Source organism: Strigops habroptila, chromosome 10 (genome assembly GCF_004027225.2).
Source record: "Strigops habroptila isolate Jane chromosome 10, bStrHab1.2.pri, whole genome shotgun sequence".
Lineage (NCBI taxonomy): Eukaryota > Metazoa > Chordata > Aves > Psittaciformes > Psittacidae > Strigops > Strigops habroptila.
The window spans coordinates 40813321-40831158 of NC_046359.1; the positions used below are offsets into that span (position 1 = coordinate 40813321).

At 41.5% G+C, this 17838-nt stretch overlaps 1 protein-coding gene across 1 annotated transcript in view; it reads left to right on the plus strand.

Moving 5' to 3' along the window:
• The window catches only part of PTPN14 (protein tyrosine phosphatase non-receptor type 14), a 122943-nt gene that overhangs the window by 29448 nt on the left and 75657 nt on the right, over positions 1–17838 (plus strand). Inside the window, exon 2 of the mRNA XM_030499580.1 lies at positions 15343–15668. Coding sequence (XP_030355440.1) covers positions 15495–15668 — 174 coding nt within the window. The 5' untranslated portion in view covers positions 15343–15494. The remainder of the gene's footprint in view (positions 1–15342; positions 15669–17838) is intronic.

The window sequence follows — 17838 nt, forward strand, 5'->3', positions numbered from 1 at the left end:
AGGAGGATAAAATGTTACATGGAGTATTTCAGTCTTTGTTCTGTAGAAGGAAAACAATACTTACTTATAAAAGCAGGTTTATACTAATGTCTGCAGCCAGACTCTTCCTCTGTTTTCATTGTGCAGCATTCAGGGTACCACCCTATGAAGGGAAGCTAACTATATATGGGATACAGCAAGGGCACATAATTTTAATACCACTTGAGAGTTTTTATTTCATTCCTGTTGTGTTTCTCCAGCTGAAAGTGGGTGTTTGAGCCTCCTCAACTGCGTGGTCCGTTCTTTAATGTAGGTCATCTTGCCTGAACATCTGTCTTCGATTCTCAAGATCCCAGACAATCTTCTCTGGCTTGTAATTTGTCTTAAGACACCACAGGTAGCTAGCTGTAGTAGCGGTAGGAAATTATGTAGTACTTTATTACTTTTCTTGGCTATGAAAGTAGTTAATTTCGTTTTCTAGAACCCCTTAAGTTGCATAAAGACTGTTCCAAGGACAAATGAAGTGAGAAATTGGGAGGCTATATGGTGTCTGGAGCGGTGGGCAGTCTCCATTCCAGAACGGGCTACTTCACCTTGTTAACTTCTTGAAACTACTGTAATATTTGTTCTCTTTTGTGCACAAACACATCGTTCTTACTTCTGTGAGGTACTAGGTCATAGCAATACTGTGAGGGTGGTGAGGCACTGGAACAGACTGCTCAAAGAAGTGGTAAATGCTCCATCCCTGGCAGTGTTCAAGGCCAGGTTGGACAGAACCTTGGGTGACATGATCTAGTGGGAAAGGAGTTGGAACTAGATGATCTTAAGGTCCTTTCCAACCCTAACTATTCTATGATTCTTTGATTCTAATGTGAACCTACTTTCATGGAGTAGTATAATTGCTCTCTTTTGCTCTCTGAATAATAACCCACATAAATGGATTAGCCTGACTTTCAAAAATGCGTTATGAGTAGTTATGTTGCACCTCTGCACTGAAGGAGCTAAAACATAAATTGGAATTGAGGTGGTTTCTGGCTTTGTTTTGATCAGTGGTATTTACTAGCTATCTACAAAAAAGAAGTAAATGAGCTTTGGCTGCAGTGGGAGAAAAGTGCAGCCTGAATAGGCAAAGGAGTTTAGGAGAAGAGTCTGGTCTTCTAAATTCTGTATGTTATATGGGATTCATGCTACCCACTGTTTTACTTCTTCAGAATGTTTGAAACTTGGACACATCAGCCAACAGCTGGAAAGGTTTTTTTTGTCCTTTCCCATCTGCATTGAGGAAATGTTTTCTTTATGTTTTTTGCTTATCTTTTCCAGCCTTTTTTCTCCTTCTCCCCACTCTCTGTCCACTTTATGCCAGACAAAGTGATGGAGTTTTTCCCTTCTAACTTAAAAACTTAACTTTTTTCTTTGCTTTAACTTAAAAAAAGCCCAACTTTCTCCCGTAAGGCTGAATACTTTCATACATCATGGTAAGGAGAGGGTGCCATTTGAGTCTTATTGGAAGGTAAAGCATAACAAGCCCAGTGACCCAAAGACGGATCCTGCGTATGAGCTTGGCTTTGTGGCTCTGCTAATATATTTAATTTCATTGTGAAAGCACAAGATTTTGTGCTGCCCTTGTCGCTGTCAGAAGATGTGTATCTCCCAGTGCATGCATCCTACTGCCTGTGAGCAGTTAAAGTGATTGCATGACCGTTTAGAGATAGTAAGGAAGGATGTGGGAGTTGTCTGTCTTGAGTAGCTTGTGTCAGAATGCTACATCTCCCATGCTGGCACACAGTTGCTCCAGTGAGATCTGAACATACCTGTCACTTCTAAGAGTTTATTTTACTCCAGGTTGTTTATGGTTCAGCTGGGCTACCATTTTCAATAGCTGTGAACAGCTAACACCATGTCCTGCAGGAGCTAGTAGCTCAGGTGGGATAATGTGGCTAGAAAAATGAACAAATCCTTTCATAGCATGGCCTTTAATGGTCCCCAGTGACACTTTATTTGGAAGTTAATGATGATTGATTTCCTCTTCCAGAACACCTGATGGAGTAGGAGGAACACAAAGAGAAGCAGGTTCTTGGACTGTCTTTTACACTTTCTTTCTCTCAGTCTCCTATCTGTGAGGGTTTGTTGTTTGGCTTGTTTTGGTGTGGGTTTCATGTTTGTGTTTCACTTATTAGCTTTTCTTTAAAACCTTTTTTACCTTGATACAGTTGTAATGTTTATGCTTGGATGTTTTGAAGTATTTATTTTTCAAATGGATTCTAGGGTTTGTGATTTGAACAGCTTCATATTATTTTTGTCATAAACTGCAGTATTAAGAGCCAGCTATATTTTACTCTGACAAGTTTATGTATCAAAAGTTTAGAAGACTGAAAAAATGTGGCAGCTTGATTTTTGGGGTATGTAATCCATGGTTGCCAGTGAAAACTGATCTTATGAAATCCCATAAAGACATAACCATATTCCATTAAATTTTCTTGCCTTGTCACTGAGAGAAACACAAAGGTAGACAAGTAGATATTTAATCACATGATGTGTTTCTTGCTTCCAGAAACTTTATAAAAATAGCCAGTTAGAATAACAATAAATTCATTACTCTTACAAGGATATCCTGATTTTGACATGCCAGTATATGACTTTGAACTTTAGTCTTACTGAGAATGGAGCTTGTTTTGAAGATAGCCCTTCAGAAGGATTCTCCTATTTATGCTGTGTGAATGCCTGTGTTATATTTAGGTACTGAAAATACTTTGGGACTGAGTGTCCTGTATTCTGCACTGGGGGAGATGGGGGAGGGAGTGGCTGGGAAGATAGGAGCTGTGCTTTCTTTCATGAGCATACTTAAAACTCCTTCCCAGCAATCCTATTCCCTCTTGGAGAGTCAAGGCTAGACTGCTGCCTCCAGGCTCCCTCCCACAAGAGCAGGTTCGAAGCTCTCCTTATGCTGAGGTGCAGGACAGTGGTTTGTACTGCAAACGTAGCTCGCAGTCATAATTGAGTTGGATACCTTTCCAAACCAAAGCAAGGCAATGTCACGTCAGTCTCTTTTCCCAAGTAACAAGTGACAGGACAAGAGATAATGGCCTTAAGCAGCGCCAGTGGAGGTTTAGATTGGATATTAGGAACAATTTCTTCCCCAAAGGGTGGTCAGGCATTGGAACAGTCTGCCCAGGGCAGTGCTGGAGTCACCATCCCTGGAAGTGTTCACACACCGTGTAGACAAGGCCCTTAGTGACATGGGTTAGTGGTGGCCTTGGCAGTGCTGGGGAATGGTTGATGATCTTAAAGGTCTTTTCCAACCTGGTTGATTCTATGATTGATAATGTCTGCTGTTTGGTGGGCTTCATTTCTGCTTTTTTGTTCTTCTCGAGTAGAGAAGTGTGAAGTTGGAAATGGAGAACTGAAGGTCTTGAGTCAGATTTTGTATTTCCATTACAGTCTATCAGTACCAAGAAGGAAGAGCAGAGCTGGTGCTCTTCGTGGAGACTGTTAACAAACTGGAGGAGTTTCTCCTTACTCTGTGTGGGATTTGTAATGGCTTGATCTGTCGCTTCATGCCTGGCATCAGTGCTGTAAATAATTACCCTATGACCCTTTGGTCCTTAGTAACTCTTTCAAAAGCACAGCTAATCATTTTATAGAAAAGGCAGTTAGTTCTTGGCAAGTTTGTCTTGGAGGTTTGTCTCTGCAAATGGAAATGATGAACTTCAGCAGTACTGAACAGCTCGAATGAAATTGTAGTGCATTGCCTGCTTGGCGGCAGCACTTCCCTTTTCCCTTCCACTGATCCTGTTGCCTTGTATGCAGTAGATGTTGCTGTAGGACAGCATTGTGTGTGGTCTTGTCTTCTCCCTTTTTTTCATCACATACAGCAACTTTTGCATGAGGCCTCTAGTGACGTGGTTTAGTGGTGGCCTCGGCAGTGCTGGGGTAAAGGTTGGACTTGATCTTAAAGGCCTTCTCCAACCCAGTTGATTCTATGATTCTGTTCTTGCTATCCACCTCCTAGCTTGTGGGCTTGCTGTCCTGTTCATTGAGCTCCTTTAAGAGTGATCTGTTGTCCATGTCCACATAAAGCTGCAGAGGAATGTGTGTATCAGGCTTCAAGTTAAAGAAACAAAAAGCTTCCAACTTGCTAACCAGAGACAAAATTACAGGAAGGGCTGCACCACATGGGCTTTCTCCACTTGTTTTGGTTTTGTTCCTTGTTTCTTCTCTTGCTTCTCCCTGCATTGCAGTTAATGCCGAGTGTAAATGTTGGGGATACCTCATCACCTTAGACTTCTGCATGTTCAAATCTGTGATACCAAATGAGAACATATAAACAGAGGGATTATTTAACCATTTTTTATTTTACTCCACCTTCTTCTGTTCTGACGTTTAGGTTTTGTACTTGTAAGAAAATAAACGTACATAATCTATCTATAATATTTATATTTGCCTGCATTCAGTAGAACTTCAGTGGCCACTACAGTGGATCAAAGGCCTATTTGTGCTACTTTGATATGCACGTACAATAAATACACCTACCTGTGGTCATACAGAAGATGTTTTGACTTTGTGTAAGTTGTGTTTAGATGTAGGTTTCTTTTTTACGTATGAGAACTGAAAGTCACACTTAATTCTGTGGTTTAAATCTGAATTGCTTGCAAAGAACAGCAAACCCATAAAATGTTCATCTTAGATGTTAATGCTTGCGTCTCTTCGTTTTAATCTACAAAGTCTATTTTGTGAGCTAGGGAGGGTCACAAGGTTACAAGTCAGTTTTGGTCTTTGTGTTCTAGTCATGCTAAAATGTTAACATAAAAATGGATTAATCTGAGCAAAGAATAAAGCTCTTTTAAATAAAATTTTCTTTTCAACTTATGTCTAAGTTAAAGCTTCCTGCAAAGCATTTTTTCCCTCTGAAGTGTTACAAAACAACTACCTTCTCTCATAGGGTCAGCTAACAAGAATTGGACTGTAATCTCATTAAAAGCTGATAACCTCAAGTATGACTCCAAATAAAGCTGTCATCATATGAAAAGGGTGGGTAATTTGTCCAGGCTTATAGGGAATGGTGGTAAAGAATTTATTGAAGCACTATTCTGAAAGCTGGGCAGAGAATGGCATGCCACCCGTTTTACAATTTATTACAGTGATCTTGTGTATAAAGCTACAATTTGTATTTTGTACTCCAAAACTAACAGAATTTTACTAGCCTTCAGTGCAAAGCTGTTGTCTTGAGGAGAATTAATGACAAATAATATGTTAGAGGAAACCAGAAAGGAGCCAATCTAAACTTATCAATTATAGTACTGTTACACATAAAGAAGAAAAATTACACCTTTTTACAATGAAACAATATGGAATCAGAGTTTGTACAGTTCCTTGCTCTGTCAGTGCAACGAGCAGCACTTACTGGAGTGCTGTGGAATTATATTTGTAATTTTTCTCCCAAGCTGCTTTGAAAGCTTTTGAAAAACATACTAGTGCTGAAGGATTCACATTGATAGCTTGAGTAGTACTTGAGGCGTAAGAGTTTCCTTGTTGAAAGTTCTTAGGAAAAAACATGTCATCTCTTGTTAATAAGAACTCCTGTCTGTTGTCCAACTCCGTGATACCAGGTAATTGTGTTCAAATCTTGTTTATCAGTACGATCTGCAGCAAAGATGAAGGAAGAATGCTGAGGGTTGCTTACAGAGAGGGGTCCCTTTGTAGCCTCGTGATTCTGAGGCACCAGTCAAAGGAGTCAGTTGCTTCAAAGCAGGCCCCCCCCTACCCCTGCCTTTAGCCATAAATCTTTCTTGTCAGTATTTTGACTGTTTCAAGCTAGTGTTTAAGCCCCCACAGTGGGCACTGAAAAATAATCCCTTACTACAGAAAGAAAAGTCCTATTGGACTCTTCATTAGGGACTGTAGTGGTAGCACAAGGGGTAATGGCTTCAAACTGAAGCAGGGGAAGTTTAGATTTGGATATAAGGAAGAAGTTCTTTACAGTGAGGGTGCTGAGGCACTGGAATGGGTTGCCCAAGGAAGCTGTGGATGCTCCATCCCTGGAGGTGTTCAAGGCCAGGTTGGACAGAGCCTTGGGCGACATGGTTTAGTGCGAGGTGTCCCTGTGCATGGCAGGGATGTTGGAACTAGATGATCTTAAGGTCCTTTCCAACCCTTACTATTCTATGATTCTATTTCCGGCAGCTATTCTGTATTTTAGATGAAGCATTTGATGTCAAAACAAATGCAGTTATTCATAGACCGTGGCTGTGTGGTTTACATCAAGGCCTATATTCAGGAAAGATAACAGATTTACTTTCTTATGTATGTGCCCACAATATAATCCTCCTTGAAGGAATTATTTCCAGCGTTTTGTAGCATTGATGTTTTAATGCATTGAGTCATGGAGAGGCTTTTTTCCATGCGAGTTCAGAAGTTCATGTTATGATCTTGGATGAAATATCTAGTTATGTGTAACTAAATGTGCTCAGTTGTGAGTTGGGATGTACAGTGTGCATGCTTTAACAGTGTTATTCCCCCCGCTTCTTTTCTTCTCTATCCCATCACACTTGGCTCTCATTGCTCATCTGGAGCAATACTTCCTCCATTGCATTATCCTGACTCAGTCATGAATACCTGAATGGGATTAAGTGAGCCTCTCTTGGGAAGTACACCATCGCTCTGAACTTCGAGAAATTGGACAAAATTTTATTCTTACTGTAAACCTGTGGGTACAGGTCTTGCTTTACTTGGTGCCAGTCTGGTTACTGACATCAGTGAGGGTAGCACTGCATCCATAAGGAAAAGGGGAGATTTGGAGCCGCCACACTGTTGATATTTGATGTGTTGGAAGTTGAATGCTTCCTGCTGATCTTTCCCTTCTCCCTCAGTTGTACATGTGATTCTTTGGGCTTTTCGAGACAGATTTGTTAAGAAAACATTTTCTTTCCTTGTGGCTCAGGGAATCCCAATATGTTGGAACTTCCCTGCATTAAGTAGGTACCTTTTTGACTTCTGCAATCTTTAGAGTTAGGGGCAGTATGATGCATTTTAGAAATCTGTAGTTATAACTCAAGTTTTCCCAATTTCTGCTCATCTTAAACACTATAATTTTCCAAAATATATATGAAAGGAAGCAGAGGACAGTGGCAGGTACACAGGCATGACCACTGTTGGAGCAGAAGTTGTAGAAACTCAGATGTATAAGCCACATTAAAATCAGAAGAAAGGCAGGAGCAGAAATAGCACATCTTTATTAAATGCATAGGACTATATTTTGCTGGGACCATATTACCCAGCAGGGTCTCATCTGAGAGCAGCACTGCATGAACTGCATACTTGAGAACAGCTATTTTTTTCATTAAAGCAGGATAGGTGATGTTTGAACTTCTGTTGTCTTCATTTTTAACAAACTTTTTATTCCATCAGTTGAAATTACAGAATAACCGGCACCGGTTTGTGCTGGTGGATGTTTAACTAGTGTGAATGCACTAGGGTGTATGATTTTACTCTGATACTTGCCTCTGTTAGAGCTATTGCTTCTTCGTGTTATCCTGTGTTTAGAACTTTAATTTTACTCATGTCTTTGTAACAGGAGAGAATAATGAAAACACAGTGTAAGGAGTTTTTCTGTGGTTTTTACTAAGCATATCTGTCACTGTTTTATAATGCTTTTGTCTGGCTATCAATCACATTTAGCAGGAAATGTAATCTCTGCCAATCACTATAGCTCAAACAAGTCTGAAGGAGTTGAAAACCTGTCACAGAGGTGACTAGCTGAAAGAAAAAGTAAATGGCACTGATACTGTATTGGTACTGATCATAGCCAGTGGGGTAATATAGGGACAGAAAGTGAAGAATCCAGTCAAGTCTCCTGAGAGGTTTTAAGTCATTTGAATATAACTGATTTTAAATAGTTGACCCTTACAGTAACAGTTAAGTTTCTCTGATATTTGATTGCTAGGAAGTATTTAGTGAAAATTAAGGGTGCAGGACCTTGTGCTTTTGGTGCCTTTCTTAGACGGCTGGTCTAGTACCAGGCCTGAAAGAAGGATGTGCCCCAAAATGAAAGTATTGGTCTCACTTCTCTTCTTCTGAATGGTTTGTCCATGTAGAACACATAGGCCATCTAGACTTTGTAATGATAACTTTTCTTAGGGGCATTCAATTACAGAATAAATGGCTTTATTTTTGGTAAAAAAGAAAAGTGCTATTTAAATCAGCTGTCTATTTCACATTTTATTCTTAGACTTTTATTCTAACATAGCTTTGCCATACAGGAAGAATGGGAATATGTTCTGGGAAGCTCCTTTGCCTGCTGAGACCAGGAGCCTGCCTTGGGCTGTGAGTTCAGAACTTACTCAGCTGACCTGACCAACTGCTGTCAATGAATGGAGAATAGCTCTTATTCTTCCTCCTCTGAGGTGTGTGGTTCTGCTCTCTCCCCTGTGCCAGGTGAACTGCTCATGCTGGGCTCCACCGTGAGCTATTTAAACACACTAACCAAGCTGAAAGAATCCCATTTTACTGAGTTAGGGAGGTAAAGCGGCTCAACCAGGAGGAGGGCCCAGCAGAATTCCAGAGCTGGCATAAGACAAGCTGTGGCGATGTGCTCTGGAGTTAATGGGGGCAGGTGCGGGAAGAGAGCGGGACTTTCCTCCCATTCCTGGCAGTAGGGAGCTCCTAGATGAGACTGCCTCAGGGGCAAAACTGCATCCTTGGTCTGGTGCCACCCAGGCACCAATCACTCTTGGCTGTTTCTAATTTGAGGTCTTGCAATAACATAGCCAAGGTGTGAGGTTGTAAATAGTTAACTGCTGTACACTGGTGACCTAAAACCTGCCATGGCAGAGAGGTGGAGCTGCTGCAGACACTTGGCATGGGCAGACAGGCAGCTCTTCCTACTCGAAGGAAAACTGCTGGGGTCTGGCATTTCGTTTTGTTGGGTTTTTTTGACTTTAGAACACAAGGTGTACAGGTGAATGGTAAAAACTCCAGCTTCATTACTCACATTCTTGTGAACTAAAACTGATTGCAGTGGCACCCCCAGTGTCGTCTAGGTATGTTACTTTATGCAGATGTTACTCCGAACTTGAATGCTTACACTAACTCCAAGAATCCTTCATAAGTAGTTAGAAAGACCTGTTGAGGGTATTCTGGAGTGAGGAGTAAGGAAATTGTGGATAAGGCTCTCATCTGTGGTTTGGGAAGTTCCCATGTTTTCTGTGATAGAGACTGTTGGAGACTTAGATCCACAAAAATATTTGTTACTTGTGGACCTTGATGCTAAAGAGTAGTAGGTGTTTGCCTGATAGATGTATCCACACAACTCCATAGTTCTGTGGGTGCACAAGAAAGGTGTTTTCACAGAAAGAACGGTGCTTCAGCATGGGAGGAGGGAGTAACAGGGTGCATCTACTAACATTTTTGCACTTCAGAGTCAGTGAGTACATACTCTTGCAGGTATTGTGACAAAAGAGAAGAAAGGGTAGAATTTTAGCTGTCCCAGATTGGAGTCGTTCTTTTGACTTTATTTAAACCTCTCTGGACATTTTATTTAGGCTACTAAAAGCAGAATCTGACCCAAGTCAGGTACAATGACTGTGTGAAAACACACAATGGCTTTGATAAAAAAACACTGTTACAGCAAAGACGGATCTGATGGAAAATGGAAATTTTCCTGGGAAGGGAAAGCTGTGATGGAATTGGGAAAGTAGGATTGTAACTGGATGATTTTGGATCTTTGGCCACTGTGTACTGGTGTCTGATGGTGCACAGTAATAGTAACAGTAGCAGTCATCTTCTGCTTTGAATGTCTTAGAGAGTCCTTGGCATCTATTCATGCACACAGGTATGGGATCTCTACATGCTTAGAGGCTTTAAAAGTTCTTGCATAGGATATCGTAATAGTTATAAAAGTGAAAAGAAAGTATAATTTGAGTCTTTTTTTTTTTCCTTTTTTTTCTTTCTTCCCCTCCCCTTAGGGTAATACCTAAATCCCCCCCAGATTTAAATGCCCGAGGATGAGGTCCATGTCTTGTCAGGGACTGTATAAACAAGTAGTTGAAGACAGTGGCCTTGCAGCAGAAGGCTTGTATAATGTAAGGTTTAAAAACTCCTTTCATCTCTCCAGAGATGGATTAGACTCCTGAGAGTTTATCATGCTTTATGGGAATTCCACCCATAACTGGGTGGGATACGGTCACCTTGCTAGGCACAGAAATATGCCACACCATGCTCTACCTGCATGAAACTCTCACATGAAAGCAATCAAGGCAGAGAAAGCTATTCCACAGAGAGAGATCTCCTCCTCTAGACAGAACTCAGCTAGATGGAGATGGGTTGTGCCAGACGCCCTGTCTCCTGCATGCTGTTATTCTTCCCTAAAACTGTAGGCTAGCACATCCCTTGCCGCTTGCATCACATGCTGTGGTCTCAGGCCCAGCCCAGGGTTACATACTTCTGTTAGGTGTGCTGCTGCTCCTGCAGTCTCGGAATGCTGGAGGGCTGCCATGTGCTGTTGGTAAATACAGGCTGCAGTTTGACAGTAATCGCTGCCTTCCTGGAGTTTCAGAAATTACCTACAGAGCAAACGAAGTGATAGCAAGCATTCTGCTTTCAGTGCCTTTCCTATCAGATGCTCCTTTCAACGTGGTTCAATGTATTAACTCTGTAATAGAGAGCAAGTCATGTACTTGGAAATGTCCTGAGAGAAGAAGCCTTTCTCTCTCCTGGCCTTTAAAGAAATTTAAGGAAGCAGGAGAGTGCCTCATGACTGGAGCAGTGCCCTTCACCACACAAAGCAGCTTCTGCCCCATGGCCTCTTCCTCCTGAAACACATAGTGGCTTCCCTTGCTCCCCTCAGTCTGTCTATTAAAACTACTAATAATCTGGCCAGGCCCAGCTGACTTTGGGGGAGTGAAGGAAGAATTTTTCTTATTTCTGGCTTCTTTGGTTTTAGGTTTGGAAAAGTTGTAAAATATTCATCAATTTGCTTTGTGCGTGCTAGTGGTTTGACCTGGTTTCACTGTAATGTCTCATAAAGAAAAGAAAAATACTGGTTTGGAAAGGCACACATTTTTATCTGTGTAAGGAAATTTAAACCCATAAGGAGGTTTTATATTTTCTACAGAAACTAAATATTCTTAAAAATTGGAAGTAATTCTGTGTTACATATCACAGTGTGAATCTGACCTAGTTCTTGCAGGACTGGCCCTGCTGATAGGTAGTGCTATTGCACTGGTCATGATTAGGCGGGTTGCTGATATGTAGTGCTATTGCTCTGGGTCATGATTAGCCTTTTCCTTCCCAAACCATTACAGCTGTGCCATCTGCAGCTTGAAGGTGTTTCAGTTTGGTGCCCAGGTTGTGCTTGGGAGATATTCTTTGTTATACAAGATGAGTGTTTTTTCCTACCTCTGTGTGTGTGAATAACTGTATTCTGTTGCTGAGTGATGGGGGAGTGGAACCTACTGAAAACTCTTCTGCACAGGGAAGGACTTCTTGCGGGAGTACTCAGTGGCTTTAAGCTGAAAGAGGGGAGACTTAGATTAGACTTTAGGAAGAAGTTCTTCACTGTGAGGGTGCTGAGGTGGGGGCACAAGTTGCCCAGAGATGCTGTGGCTGCCCCATCCCTGGCAGTGTCCAAGGCCAGATTGGACACAGGGGCTTGGAGCAACTTGCTGTAGTGGAAGGGGTCCCTGCCTGTGGCAGGGGTTGGAACTGGATGAGGTTTAAGGTCCCTTCCAACCTAACCCAAACTATGATTCTGTGATTTCTGCTCTCTCCTCTTCCAAGACGCAGCAGTGTTATGAGGGTATCAAATGCATTGAAGAGATCATACATCCATATCTGCTGCCTTTGCACAGGCAGTATGCTGATAAGACTTCCATGTGAAGTAGAGTGAGATAGGAAAGCTTGTCTTGAGCTGAAATGTAGATGTTTTATATCAGGCTCCATCTTTAAGCTGCTTTCTAGCAGTGGAAGAAAGAATCCAAAATAATCGAAACATGGAACAAAAAGAATAAAGGAAAAAACCCAAAGTTTGTAAAGAGCTCAGTCTAGTTTCTTTTCAGAAAAATAAATCCTTAAATAGAAGATGTCAGTTTAGAAGCTGTCATGTTGGTGTCTTTCACACTTGAAATAAATCCTTGGTTAGAATTAGAATAAGTTCATGGTTATTTGATGAGCTAAGTAGAGGCTTGCTTTAGTTTCACTGGTTTTATTTGCTTTTAAGTGAAAGTGTGAGTTTGAGAAGTGTTTTGGACACCTGCATAGTTGTGTTAACTTGGTTAGGAACATTGCCACTCCTTGGCAATCCTTTAGCCAGGAAAGGAGGTCCTGTAATGGAATAATCCTTCACTTGGAAGACCAAACCCTTCCGTTTCTTGTCATCATCTTCTTTTCTCAGTTGTCTACAAAATAGCTGTGAGTAATAATGAGTGCTCCTGATACTTTTAAGATTATACAAACAAAAAACACTGTTTGCTTTAGGAACCTGTATGTAACCAGGGCCTTTGAGATCTTCTTTAGGAAGCTTACCAGAGAATCCAAGCAGGAAGTTGGTCATCCAGAAGAAGTGTAGACAGGAAAGTTAGACATGTGCATTGGATTGAAAATTAATAGTTGCTACAGGCTGAGCTGATCGGAACCATTTCAAGCTGTCTTGATTCATTCTCTAACTGGAAACTAAGTGTGACAAGTCATGTGAAAGAGCTGTCATCAGGCATTCATGTATATTTAAGTGAAAAGAAAAAGTAACTCAAACCCTATTGCACAAAGCGCATTGTTATCCCATCTGTATGTCTTACTCATCACTTTCAGCAGAATTAAAGGAAAACTCCTGACACTTCACTGCTCTTGGAAAAGGGGGGGAAATATTGGCCTTGTTTATGATAGAGTAATTCATTTGCAATCCATGTCAACATTGCCATTGTACAAGAATTAGTGGGTTTATTCCCGAACAGCATGTTTGCACACATGTCTTCTGGGACGGCTTGTCCTGCGAGAGCTGTGGTGTTACATGTGCCTGGTCAGCAAGGCTAATCACATTGACTTTTTGTAAACTGACATTGATTTCATAGAATCATAGAATGGTTTGAGTAGGAAAGGATCTTAAGATCATATAGTTCCAACCCCCTGCCATGGGTAGGACACCTCACACTAGACAATGTCACCCAAGACTCCATCCAACCTGGCTTTGAACACTGCCAGGGATGGAGAATTTGTCACTTCTTTTGGCAACCTGTTCCAGTGTCTCACTACCCCCACAGGAAAGAACATCTTTAGGCTGCTACTAACCATACAATTACTGTGCAGAGGATGGCTCATGCTCTGCAAAGAAATGTGTGCAGCTAAGAGTAATGAAAGATAGGGGGTTTTTTTAGGCTAGCTAAAACTCCCCATATGTCTGGCTTAGAATAATCTGCAAAGCCAGAGACTGAACAGAAATGCTGTTCTTGATAAGATGTAGTCCTCCACACCCTTCCTTCTCTGTAATTTCCTTCCATTCTTCCCACTTTTCAACCTCATGGTGCAGTTCTGGATAGGTTTGTCAGCAAGATAATTGCCAAATAGTTGTCTAGGAGTTAAAGCAGTAGCCTGGCCTGTGTGTTTTAGTACCCAGATCTGCTGCCATTCTCCTGAGTGATGTTGGACAAGCTGGCTAATGTTTGTTTCAATTTCTCTTCTTTAAGTCATGGGTAACACATCCCTGCCTCACCAGGTTGTTGTGAGGATGTATTCATGTGTCTTGGATGGCTTCTGATGTTTGAGATGCAAGGTATAACAGCTCTCTCATGCAGTCATATGAAAATAATACATTATTTCTGTACCCATGAAAGTTAGAGTGAGAGATTAAGCCACAGGAGCTAATGTGATAGGTTTGTTTGCACTTCAGTCAAATAGCACATGCTCCTTCTCAAAGTCTCTAGGCTTTGCTCTGGTGAAGCTAGTAGACTACCAGGGTAGTCACTCACCTAAGTGAGAGGTTGCTTGTGGTTTTCTGTTTCTGTGTTTTGGGGTTTGTTTTGTGGTGCTTTAACCCCCTAATAAATGCAAGGATATACTGGCTTTGGAAAATACGCTTAATCAAACATGTAATAGTTCTGTTTCTAGTGTAACAATAATCCCTGTAGTCAATTGGGCTGCTTTTAGTAATCTCCGTAGCAACTACATGCAGTAAAAAGTGAAAATAACTGAGTCATGCAGTTCTATGCCAGATGATACATGTGAGCAATGTACTAATATCTGTTTGAAACGTCACACTGGGCTAAATGATGCGTACTCTGCTGGCAATGCTTTCCAGGCCTTCTCCTAAGCAGCAAGGAAATGGGAGCTAGCTTTTGTTTGCAGTACTATTTGTTACAAGGAATGGACTTTTAAATGCCAGCTTTCATGTCCCTCCACTTCTTGCTCAAGAATATTCAAATGGAACCAGGAAGGCTTGGTAGCAAGTAGTTTGCTTTTTACTTCATTCCTCTGTGCACGTGAAAAGTGACATTTTAAAGCTGTAAATGCTTTGGTTTGGTTTAGCTTGAACCTGCTCCTAACTAAACTCTGAGAGAGAAGTGGATCTCACAGATGAGCATCATAGCTTCCTAAATGTCCTTATTTCTGTATCGCTGCTTCTTCTGTCTACTTTGTATTTTGGCTTCACAGTTGCATGTGTCCCTGACAAATATTCGGAGTAGTAATTAGAACCAGTGTCTAGAATATGTGTTCTCTTTCTCTCACGGAGCATTATCATGATGTCTGACAGCTGCCTTCCTGCAGTTAGTCATTCCACCTGAAAGGGTGAAATACAGAATTGCTTTGGAGCTGGAAGTGAGCAACATGTCAGGGATTGCATCGGAGGAACCTTCTCTGAAATGGCTTGGATGCTTCTTGCCTTTCACATGCATACTCGGGGTTTTATTTTTTCACTGGTGCATTTCCTGCTGACTTCAGCCAGCCTTTCTTCTTTCAGAATCACCCCTCTTTTAAATGCCTCTATTTCTTCTCTTTTTTTAAGCTAGCTTTCAAAGCTGGCCCGAGGGCACCAAAACTTAACGTGAAGATTATGTTATAGACCCCTGTGGTGGGGGTAATGGTGGGAGAGTTAGCACCTCTGGATGCGTGCCCTGGAGAGTTGCTGTTTGTTCTGAGCTTCTCAAAGAGCGGCTTTGCAATTAAATCTGTGCTTTACATTCAGTGCCAAAAGAGAATTTTGGAATATGTGTTGTATGAGGTGTTCTTCTGGGAGATGTAGTAAGTGCCTGGCAGTCCTGTGCATGGAGGTGTTTAGTTTATGATTTAAAATGTGACTCTTTTCCTTTAAGCTTTTTTGCACTGAACTTTAGGAACATCTTATTTCACACTTCACTCTGCTTATTTGTATGTCTGTTGCAGGAATCCCTTGAAGGTCTCCCTGGGAATGGACAGCTACCTCTATTTCTGGAGGAGAGTCGTGGCACTGGAAGAAGCCTTCAAGGCGAGTCAACAAGGGTGCTGATAACTCTGGGAAGAGCACAGGGAAGGGGCGACCTTCCAGGCCAGCAGCCATGCCTTTCGGGCTGAAGCTGCGACGGACCAGACGCTACAACGTCCTGAGCAAGAACTGCTTTGTGACAAGGATCCGTCTGCTGGACAGCAATGTCATCGAGTGCACCCTCTCCGTGGAGAGCACGGGGCAGGAGTGCTTGGAAGCTGTCGCTCAGAGGCTGGAGTTACGTGAGGTAAGAGTATCTCGGGAAAGACCATCTCTCACTGTATAATCTGACATGGTTTGAGCTGGGGCAGGCTGTTCATTTGAATTGTGGTATTCTCAGAGCTGGAGCTTGGGCAAGCATACTCTGGCTGCATGAAAACTGAAGGCAGAACAGCACTCACGGTTTTGTGCTGCTGCTCATTCATTAGAACTTTGAGAGCTCTTTGTAATGTGAAGACGAGCTTTCTTCTTCTCTTAGAAAGTGATGGGTGTTACTTGTTGAACTGGGATTCCAAGGGCCAAGTTACAGTAAGTTATTACCGAACATAAACCGAACGTTTCACCAACGCTGCTGGTTGAATTATGCCAGTGGGAGGGAGATCACTGGCTTTTAAGTGTCCACCTTCATATTCTTGTTTCTAACATACTGAGAGAAGCAACAGTTGTGTTAACAGCAGGAGCAACTAGTAACAGTTTGAGGATGGTGGTTTTTTCCTTCATTTTGTTTAACTGGAATATTTCACATCCGAAACTCTGAAAGGCTTCTTTTACATTTCCAGTGCTGCTGAAAAGGCTGAATAAACTCAGCCTCACTTTATTAAAGGCTGAAATCCTTTATCTTCTACTTCTTGCTATAGAGTTCAGTGTTATTCTGAGTGTTGAGATGTTTTTAGAAATCTCTCTCCAACATGCATGGCACAAATGAACTATGTTTTCTTACTTACCTTCTGTGGACTCCTTACATGTATCCTGCATACTTCTAGGCTTTTGCAAATCACAAGTTAAAAACCACGCCTGGAAGTTGCTGCATTATCATCGGACTGTCCTGGCTGATGCTTTTTGTATGCACAACTGGGAAATCTAATCATCATAGAATCAAGTAGGTAATCTTGCAGTGTCTTATGTTTGTTGTTCCACAGCAATGGAACAACAAATGTAAGACGTTAATGGTAATGCTGGCAACTGGAACGTGGCATACAAATAACTAGTGCAGATGAAAGCCAAACAAAAATCCCTTTTTGTACGTCAATAATGATAAAGAATGAGAAAAGAATCTCACTCTGTGTGTATGTGTGCAGAGTAGTCAGGAATAGGGCAGAGTCTGAATACTGCATAATGATTTTTCTTTCTTGGATTTTATGTGGATTTTGGTAGAATAATCTTCCCCCTTCCCTTCTAGAGATGAAGATTCCCCAGTAATTCCCTTTTTCCTTCCCCCCCCCCCCCCCCTTTGTTTTTATTCTTTTTCTTGCTGTTAGTGCTGCATTAGGGTGTCCTCACAGAGAGGTCAGGTCCTTCCTTTCAGTGCAAAAAGGAGTGAAATGAATGAAGTGATTCTCCTTGTATTCCTTGTGGGCTTATAGAATCATAGAATGGTTTGGGTTTGAAAGGATCTTAAGATCATCCAACCCCCTGCCATGGGCAAGGACGACTCACACTAGATCATGTTGCTCAAGGCTCTGTCCAACCTGGCCTTGAACACTGCCAGGGATGGAGCATTTACCACTTCTTTGGGCAGCCTGTTCCAGCACCTCACCACCCTCATAGTAAAGAACTTCTTCCTTATATCTAACCTGAACTTCCCCTGTTTAAGTGTGAGCCCATATCTAGTTGGTGCAGTAGAAGTCTGGGGCCTAATGGCTCTCTCTGGAGCTTCACCTGTGTTTGTGAACAACAGCTCCATGTGGGTCAGCATTCTTTTCCACAGAGCATTTTTTGATTTCTGGATGTGTTTTTTTCCACTTTGGAACAAAGCCTGAAGTTTAAAAATTCCAGTTTCAAAATTTTCCAGAGAAAAAAGGTTGGACTGTAGAGTAGCAAAGGAAGTTGTTCTGCTCAGTGTTCAATTCCATGGGCTTTTTCTATTGCTTTGGTTTCTTTCATTTTCAAACTGATTTGTGTCATGCAAAAAGAAATATGTCAGCACAAAAAGTTTGTGTTTCAAGATGAAAAATGCTTTAACAACACAGAAGAGACTACTTTGATGTTGTTGGAACACTTTTCCCTTCTTTCATTACCCTCCCCACTTTTTTTTTGGGTTTTTTTTTTCCCAAACAAAGTTTTGGCAATGTTGAACCAATTTTGTAAAGTTCAGATTTCAACAGTAGAGCAGTTTTTGGTGGAAATCGTTGACTGTCTTTTTTTTTTAATCTCCTTTTCTGGTTGATTCTGATAGCATCCATTGCTGCTTTCAATGT